This window comes from Bactrocera dorsalis, chromosome 3, assembly GCF_023373825.1.
Source record: "Bactrocera dorsalis isolate Fly_Bdor chromosome 3, ASM2337382v1, whole genome shotgun sequence".
Lineage (NCBI taxonomy): Eukaryota > Metazoa > Arthropoda > Insecta > Diptera > Tephritidae > Bactrocera > Bactrocera dorsalis.
Genome location: NC_064305.1, coordinates 66,134,021 through 66,144,277, shown reverse-complemented (window position 1 = coordinate 66,144,277; position 10,257 = coordinate 66,134,021). Strand labels below are relative to the sequence as shown.

Here is a 10,257-nt window from a genome sequence, read left to right as displayed (position 1 = left end):
TGGCAACATTGTTTTTTATTTTTTCTAAAAATATCAGAGTTATGATTTCATGTTTTGCTTTACTTAATTGAGTAAATAAAATAAAAAAATTTTAGACAAGTGGCAACTCTGTTGTAAATATTGTTTTATTTAAACTTGTTTAAAGCCTATTTTAAAACAACTAATAAAATTACAACACTATATAGTTTACAAAAATATAATTATATATTTGCCACCATTTCTTGTGGTGGCAACTCTGCTTTGGTGAAAAAATCGAATTAATATATGTATTTTACACACTTTATGCTCCAACAGGAATAAAATAATTAATCTGATGTTTGAAATTTTAATTGAACTTTTAATTGGTAGCAGATGGCAACCCTGACCGACTTTCTTCAGCTCAATTTTAGATTTTTAAACTCGTATTCATTTTATTTTGGAGCTCATTGTTATACTATATAACAAATTTTATTGTATCTCACTTTTCATGTTTTGTTTAAAATTTTAAAAAGCTGGCAAGTCTATATTCAACTTTTTTTAACTATTATTGATTTCCATACATGTTTTGATTCAAAAATTGATGTTAAAATACCGACATTGCAGGGAGGCCAGAACATTTGTATATATGAACATATCGTGTAGTCGAAAAAGTCTTTTCGTATTCCTAATCAAACTTTAACTTATTTTTTTTCTTTTATATTTATAATGTACTATATGAGTAAATCTGATTAAATTGGTTCGTGACTCCAATCTTGTAACTAAACTGATAAAGAACTTGAGATAGTTTGACTCATTTGCGTTAACTCGCTTCAAAGCAGTGACTCACTAAGTTAATGTTTTCGATTCGGGGAGTTATGGGTTCAAAAACTAACCTAGACAACACCAACATTTTCGAGAAACTGCTCAATTCACTGAGTGTCAATGAAGTTTCATAGTATCTATCAACAATTCTATGGTGACAACTTGTAAAAAGTCCAACAAATTCTTCATGATTTAGCAAAGACACACACCACAAATAAAAATCTCGACCTGAATTCTGTCCAAGTTCAATTGTTGTGATTTACTGACGCTTTAATTTAGTCTGAAGTATTTGTTTGAACGAAGTCCAGTCCGTATATTTGTTGTACAGCTGCAAATTAAGATCTCTTTTAATAACTGTTTCATTTTCTTGAAGATATCTCTTGAAGTATTAATAAAATAACCGATCAAAATCAAGACAAAAAAAAAACTTTTATACATTTTTAAGCTATAAAAAATTAACTGTGAAGGATATTAGAGCTACGGTACATTTGAATTTAATGTTTTTATTTAAAAATGGTGGCAACTCTATTAAATATATTTTTAATCGTAATTCATAATATTATGCCAAGCATCAGCATCGCCAGCACAAGATTTCTCAAATTTATATACTAAAAACATTCACAAATAGCCATTCATATATAATATAATAGGTTCTTATATATGTACTTAAAATAACATATGTACATACTTACATGTGCACGATTAGTTCGCTCAGCTCAGACTGATCTTGTAAGAGAGCTGATAAGAAAATCGAGACGCTCCGCGCTCACAGCTCCTTATCAGCTAATTGACGAATGCTGCTGCTTGCTGTGAGAGTGTAATCGTTGTTGTCTCGTACAAAGTTCATACGTCTGTATGTATGTATGTACAAAAATGTGTGTGTAGCAAATATTTTCGAAACTACGCTTGAAACAAGATCACTAGTGTGCGCACATCGTTTGTAGAGATAAGCAGCAGTTCCGGGCTGACGCTTTGCGGATTCTAAAAATGTCACAACAAATTATGAATAAATATTTCATAGCCTTGCTACTAGTGATTGGTGTAAGAGTAAAAGCAAATTCATATTTTTGTTATAAATAAAATGCATTAAACTGCAATTTTTTCGACAACACAGCTCACCAGCACCCAAGCAACCGAAACTACCACCAGCACTACCACCGAAGCTCAAGCTGAAGCTCCGCAAACAGCACGCGATCTATTGTTTGAAGCTGTGGCGGCCGATTACCTGAAACTACTCGACTATGAATTGAAAGAGAGTAAGGAGCTGGTTGAAAGAGTGCTCGACGATGATCGATTCCAAAATATACGCAGTGAAATTTTGGTGAACAAGAAAATCACGTTACGAAACTATGTTGAGCTCGTGAAGGAGAAGAATAAGAAGAAGCAGCCATCGAGGGAGTACAAAGCAGCACGTTTCTTCTACATTTTCGGCAAGTCGTTGCTATATACCGACTTCTTAGATATTGTGGCGCGTTTGGAGCCCACAATGAGTCGTTATGATTGCTGGATTGAGGAGGACTTTATGTCCTTTGGACTCGAAACTTTCATTGATACGCTGAATCAAAAGCGCGCTAAGCTAGTTCGTGATAGTGTGCGGCGTATTGATGATTATGTGAATGGCTTGCCGTCAGAACAACAACGAAAGGCCGTGGCACAAAAGCTAACCGATTTCTCTCTGAAGTTGAAGGAAGCCACAGAGGTGCAAGATAAAATGGCTGTGCTCAAGGATTTTTTGCGTGATTATTACTTGGAAACACCTGTTGAAATGTCTTAAAGCTGAAGTGTTCTTAATTAGTGAGATTTTTCGTAGAAAATTTAGTGAAAAGTAGCTGAGTTAGAAAATTTATTGACATTTGTTAAAAGAAAATTAAATTATATTTAAATAAAAAACATTATTGGAGCCGAAAACACGTAGCCTTGATTTATAGTCACTATTATATATAGTTTTGCTTCGTATCAGATATATTCTTTCAATTTCGAATCCACTAAACAACGACTAACTTAATTGGGTTGTTGACCTCGCTAGCTTAGTGAATCTGCCTAATTGTAGGCAACATTTTATTTTCGATAATTGATTTACCTTTATCTAAGCAAATATAGGGATAAACAGACCTTTAGCGTTATAAAGATGTTGCAGTTTTAGTTTATAAAACTATTACTGAAATATTGTCTAAAATTAGGCATAAGACTAAGTGCTATTTCGAGGAAATATTTGTAGCGAAGTCACGCACCAAAACGTGTAACAGTTGGACCACTTTTATCATGTCCAATGGGGTAATAGTCTAGTTCGAGATACAAATTTAGGATATTAAAAATCGGTAGCATTATGAATTAACTTATTTATTAAAGCTGTTGTGTGAAAATAGTGAAGAAAGCCGTTTCGTTTCTCAGCTTGAAATTTCATTAAACCAAAAAAATTAGGTGATGAGTTAAAGGAGAAATATCAACAACCATACATGAATTGTGAAGCTATGAAATTCAATAAAACTAAAGTGTAAATTGGCAGAAGTTCAAGGTGAGCAAAGAAAAGCCGCCAATAAGACAGAATCTGCTTGAAAGAGATGTGTCTGCGAACACGATGTGAGTTGGCGATTAATTCGATGAATCTAAATCAAATTTCAAATGACAAATGAAAATGAATGTGGAGTGTTCTTACGTTACAAATTCGATTGAGAGTGATATTTTATACCATTTTATTAAATTTTTTTTATTTTATTTTTATTTTATTTTATTTTCTTTTTGTTTTTTAAAGTTTATTTACTTTTTAATTGTATGTGTGGATAATAATTTCTATTAATACCTAACAATCATCTGATTATTTGATGCTGGAAAAAAATCTCGTTGTGACAATCAGCTGACTCGATGCGGGTTTAGGGTTGCCAGGAAATAGTAATAATGTTCAAATTATTTGTTGATTTCGACAAAGTGATACATTTCTGAAATCTAAGAACTATTCCAAGTAAACTTTGTTTTGTTTCTGGTATTAGTGTCACTGAGTCAATAATTGATGTTCTCATGAACTTCAAACAATATTTTGGACAATATATGATATTCAGAATTTAATACACTGAAATAAAGATCCTTCGCCACATAAATATTAAATTAGTCAGCTGTGAAAGTAGTTTAATAAAGCCTTGCAAAGAAATAGAAATAGTATGTATGTATATATATGTATATATATATATCCTTGAAAGGAGATTATAGCGACCCTTGCGACTCTTGCTTCAAAATAAACGAAAGTTTAGGCTACCACCACTTCATTCAAAAAAATTTTCTTTCCAGCGAGCATTCCTTTGAGGTCTGAGAACAGTAAATAGTCGCTGGGAGCCAGATCTGCAGAATCAGGGTGGCTGCGGAAGCAATTCTAAACCCAATTCATAGCATTTTTCCATTGTTTTCGCTGACTTGTGACACGGTGCTAGCCGAGGGTAGCGATTTTCCATGCTTTGTAGCAGGTTGATCGTGTTCAGTCCACTGAGATGACTATCGATCAGACTTCGGTGTAAAATGATGGCGTTATGTTTCATCTATTGCCACACTTCGGATCAAAAACTCTGGTTTATTGCGCTTGAACATCTCCAAACACTGCTTCAAATCATCAAGACGTATTCCCACAGGAAATAGTCTAACGCTGTGATATCACACGATCTTGGTGGCCAATCGACGGGCCTAAAACCTGAAATTATCTGCTCACCGAAGTATTCTCTCAATAAATCCATTGATTGATGCGATGTGTGGGAAATGGCGGCGTCTTGTCGAAAGCAAATATCCCCGAGATCACAAGCTTTAATTTCAGACATCAAATAGTCAGTCAGTTCAGAAATATGGACACATGATTTCACCGGCTCACAAACCACACCAAAATGTTGTTTTTCTGGATGAAATTACTGCTCTTCAATATCTTCAGGTAGCTCTTCGTCCCAAATGCGGCAATTTCGCTTGTTTACATAAAGCAGAAATAGGCCTCATCGTTGTCTTGAAAACGTCGGATCTTTTTGGATGAACGGTTAGGAACGTTCGTGCGACTTCAATTCTTGCAAAAGCTGTATTTTGTACGCTTTAAATGTAAGAGTTCGGCGAAAAATACGCAAAGTCGTTCCATAATTGTTAAACAATTGAATGTAGTGAAATAATAATAATATCAATACATGAAATAACGATTAAGCCTCATTACCGTACTGAAAACTCAACACAGTTGAGAAAAATAATATTATGCGCAGCACTGTTGTTGTTTAACCTTGACCCTGTTGACACACGAAAATTATGAGACCAACAAATAACTGTGCCGCAACCCAATATATTTGTATGTGTATGTAGGTTTGTTGGTAAGTCTATAAGTCACTCAGCGTATTCCAAATCCCCTAGTCGGTTCTATGGTTGTCTGTGTACTTAAGTGCTTTTTGATTTTCTGTTTATTTATTGATTTTCAAAGTTTTCGTTTTTCGTTTTTTGTTTATGAAGCATGTTGGGCTGCTTTATTATTCGTAATTAGTGCGACGTACATGTATACATATCTATCTATGTACTGCCTTGCACACGTGCTTAAGTTTGGGATTAAGTGCTACCCTTATTGTCGTGTCGAACTTCGAAATATCATTAAAAATTTAACTTATGGATTTTTCGATTCAACAGAAACTTATTTTTTGTGTATTTTCCACATATGTTGCTTAGAAATTACGTTGCACCTATCAATTGGGTCCACATAATTTATAACAAAATCAATATTCAAGGATTAATTTTTCTGTAAGATTTTTTGACTTCTAAGTCCAATACTTTTTCCACGTATGGAAGTCTTGTGAAACTCTCTCTCATTGTCTAACAATTTTCACCCTCTGCCTCTGCCTTCATAAAATTGAGGATGATTGAAATTGATCTACGACTCAATATTAAACAAAAAAATTAAAAAAAAAATTAAACAAAAAAATTTAAAAAAAAAATTAAATAAAAAAATTAAACAAAAAAATTTAAAAAAAAAATTAAAAAAAAAATTAAAAAAAAATTTAAAAAAAATTAAAAAAAAAAATGAAACACAAAAATTAAACAGAAAAATTAAAAAAAAAAAATTTTAAAAAATCGTTTTATAGCTTGCCTGTATTCCACCATGCTTCACTCTGTGCTTAGCCTAAATAAACAGTGTAATGTAATATATATATTTTCCACGTGTTAAATTCCTACCAACTTTCCATTGTATCCATGTCATACCGAGGAAATTTAATTATCCGTGAATCAACAACAAGCAGGGGTTCAAAATTTGACTACAAAAACAATATTCATACAAGTTGCATTGTGAATTTTTGGTTGTTACATAGAATATATAAAGGTTTCCTTACTCATTCATCATTTCATTAACTCGATTGACAGAGCTACACCTTAATAATGAAGCTAACAGTGTACATTAAAGCGTTTTGAAAAGAAATCGCATCAGAAATCATTAAAAAAAAATCGAAAAATAAATGAAAATATGATAAAATAAAGAAACGGTGTCACAGAAGTGTTTGGAGGCACCGCTTTCGTTTTGTTTTTTTTTTTTGAGAATTTCTCTCGACCAGTGGACACGTGTCTATTTTTGCGCTTTTTGATAAATTGTGTGGGATACAACGAGAATAATTTTTTTACAGTCAAATATTCATGCAATATTAATTTTATACTGGTTTCACGATTGCCCACAGTTGTCTCAATCTCACGATAGATCACATGATGAATTTGCGATCTCTCTTTGCGCACAGTACCAATAGTTTGCAGTACAACAACTGATTTTGGGCGACCTTGCTGAGCTTCGTATTGGATTGATTCACGACCTCAATTAAATTTACCATACTATCGATAAACACTGGTCCTTGATGCAGCTTCGTCTACAAAAATTGAATTTAGTTCATCGATACACTGTTGCGTTAAGCCGCGACGAAAGTTGTAAAGCCCGCAACGCTTGCCAACTAATACCATTTTTTGCCTGCGATGATTATTTTAAGTTACTGTGAACAGCACAACATGGAACACGAAAAATTTCCGACGGGTGTGAGCATAAATCGGCAGATACTGCTGCAATTTCAGTTTCGATATTCGAATGAAGTTCATCAATCGTTGCTGGCTTGTTGGCATAGACCATAGACTTGAGTAGGCTCACAGGAAAGAGTGAAATAGTCTAACGGCGTCAAATCGCACGACCGAGGCGCCAAATTGACTGGAAAATTTCATAAGATAACACGTTCACCAAAATTGGGTTTCAATAAATCGATTGTGACATTTGCTGTATGGCTTGTGACGCCGTTCTGTTGGAACCACATATTGTCCAAGTCCATATCATCCAATTCAGGTCAAAATATATTCGGTTATCATTGAGAGGTACCTATTGCCATTTACAGTAACGAACTAGTCGTGATCATCTCGGAAGAAGTACGGCACAATGACGTCGCCGGCCCATAAGCAGCACCAAACCTTAATTTTTTAGGGATGCAATGCGAGTCATGGAGTACATGAGGATTGCTGTCTCATTGATAACGCATATTTTGCTTATTGACGAAGCCATTCAGCCAGAAATGAGCCTCATCGCTGAATACGATTTTTCAATGAAAATCCTGTTTATTGTTTAATTAAATTAAATTTTATTTTATTTAAATACAATTTATTTTATTTTATTTTATTCTATTCTATTTTATTTAATTTTTTTTAATTTATTTTATATAATTTTGTTAAATTTTTTTTTTATTTTATATTATTTTCTCTCGTTTTATTTTAATTTTGTTTTTATTTTGTTTTGCATTTGTTATTGTTTTATTTAATTTAATTTAATATATTTTTTTATTTTATTTTTTTGATTTTAATTTATTTAAATACAATTTTTTATTTTATCTTTTTATTCTAGTTTATTTAAGTTTTTTAAATTTGTTTTATATAATTTTTTTTTCGATTCTATATTATTTTCTCTCGTTTTATTTTAATTTATTTTTTTTTAATTTTGTTTTGAATATGTTTTTTTTTTTTTAATTTAATTTACTTTTATTTTTATTTTAATTTTTTTTATTTTATTTTATTTTATTTTTTTTTTATTTTTTTTTATTTTATTCTATTTTAATTAATTTTAATTTTTGTCTTTTATAATTTTTCCACATTTTTTATAACTTCTCGTACAAGCCCTCTGTGCATCTGCATTTCCGACGCCTACCTTTGCGTATACGCAATATTTTCAATTTCGTTTGTATTGATTTTCCCGCTGCAACCGTTTGCTTAAAAACGTGCGCATGTGTGCTTTTAGCGCTGAGTAAACTTGTCTAAATCTGACAAAAACACACAACTGTATATATTTTTACTGCATGCATATGAACCCGACAACCAACACACACTCACATACAATGATTGTTGAGTAAATCCATATGAAAATGCGCGGTGGCAGTGTAACCCGCACATAACTTAATATAAGTGTAGGGATATGCAGTAGCAATAACAACAACACTAACAACAACAATATTTCATTACTAGCACCGCCAACGGCAGTGCCACCGCCTGTGATAATGCTGTCATAATCAAGGGATTTACACTTGATGAATTTGCGAATTTGTTTATGAGGTCATTCGGTTGACGCCAATTGATGCTGCCGTGCTGACAGCCAGCGCTGACAGTTCGTGCTGACAGTTGGTGCCGCGCTGAAGGCATTCATATTTGGATATATATTTGCACATGTGTGCGTGTTAGTGGCGACCAGTGCGAAGTATGAGCTCACAATCAAATTAGTGCTTGTGCAGGCGTGTGAGTGAGTGCGAGTGTGTTTATGCTCGTGCAGAGCTGCAACCGCTAATTTGCTTGTATACGCAACTACAAGCTATCTGTGATTTGCTCCTGCCGCCCCTGCTGCTGCCGCTGCTGCTGCATATTTGTTGTGGTCAGTGGTTAATGTGCAGTCAAATGCGTTATTATCAACACACACGCACAAACTAACAAACACAGAGACAGTGTCTAAATTGTCCATGCTATCGTTGGTGAATATGTGTGTGTGCGTGAGGGAATGTCGTAGGCGTCACATCTAAGTGCATTTGCTTGTGCGCCTGGGCCGGGCAATATGTTGCTTTGCATTAGGCTCAAATTAACATGCGGTTCATAGACACAGCATAACAGAGCACCACACAGCCCAGCTCAGCCTACCACCGCATGGCATAGCATAGCCAATCTAACTGACCATTAATTTGGCCGCAAAATGTGCACCGAATTGTTTAGTGATAAATGAAATATTTGCTTGTCCTCGGCCAGTCAGTGGAAATATTGACTATTTTTGCCATCAACACACAATATTCATACACATACATGCATACAAACACATATTTACATATTTGTTTTATTGTACATAATGTTTGCAAATATTTTGCGTCGACAAAGAGCCGCTTATTGCTGCTCAATTTGGCATGTAAATGCGTGGGGATTTGCCAAATTGCACCGATTGACGAATATCGCTTTTTTGCCGACCATAATTTCACTTGTCAAACACAATTCTTGATTTTCGATAGACAGTTGCTTTTACCAGTGCGGATTTACATATAAACATATCTTTATTTCGATTTTGATCGGTCAGTTTGAAGCTATACGCTATAGTGATTCGAACTAAACAATTTCTATAGAGATTTCCTTGTGGTCTAGGAAAATAACCCATACCATGCGTGAGCATATCTCTTCAAATGAAAAAAATTTTCCACACAAGAACGTGATCGTGACTAATTTTAGTATATACAGACGGAGAGACATGGCCAAATTGACTCAACTCGTCGTGCTGATCATCAAAGTTGCTGTCTTGTTAATTGAAACAATCTAACTGGGTCATTTCGTTCGTTCACCAAACTTTGTTTTCAATAAATCGATTGCGTCCTTCACTGTGTGCTTGTAGAGACATCTGTTAAGCACATACGAGGATTGTCTAAGTCCATATCATTCAATTCGGGCCAAAAATATTCGCTTATCATTGAGCGGTAGCGATTCCCATCCACGGTAACGTGCCGGTCTTGATCATCACAGAGGAAGTAGGTCCCAATGACCGCGCCGGCCCATAAACCTCCAAACCGTCATTTTTTCTGAATGAAATGGTGACTCATGGAGTATGTGTGAATTGCTGCCTGACTAATAATGCATATTTTGCTTATTCAATAAGCCATTCAGCCATAAATGAGCCTCATCGCTAAAGATGGGTTTTCGATAAAAATACGGATCAATTTCAAGTTGTTGCTCAGCCCAATTCACGTTCATACGACGATTCTGGTGGTCAAGCGGCTTCAGCTCTTGATCTTGTTAGAATGTTGGCAAAGATCTTTTCGCAAAATTCGCCACAACAACAATTCTTGAGTGCGACGTGTGAGAGACTGATTTAGGTGTTCCTCAATTGACGCCCCAGCGACAGTAATATTCTCGGCGCTTCTTTATCTCACTGGCACGCGCACATTTTGTACTGTACCTGGGATTCAAACTGTTATACTCTCGCATGATAAAGTGATAATCGAG

The 10,257-nt window shown here is 34.4% G+C and overlaps 1 protein-coding gene across 1 annotated transcript; it reads left to right on the top strand.

Moving 5' to 3' along the window:
• Positions 1–1,661: 1,661 nt before the first annotated feature.
• Positions 1,662–2,688, top strand: LOC105230550 (uncharacterized). Its single transcript, XM_011211367.4, has 2 exons — positions 1,662–1,821; positions 1,895–2,688. Exons 1-2 carry the CDS (start codon positions 1,768–1,770, stop codon positions 2,552–2,554), a joined length of 714 nt encoding a protein of 237 aa, XP_011209669.2. The 5' UTR covers positions 1,662–1,767; the 3' UTR covers positions 2,555–2,688.
• The last annotated feature ends 7,569 nt before the right edge of the window (positions 2,689–10,257 follow it).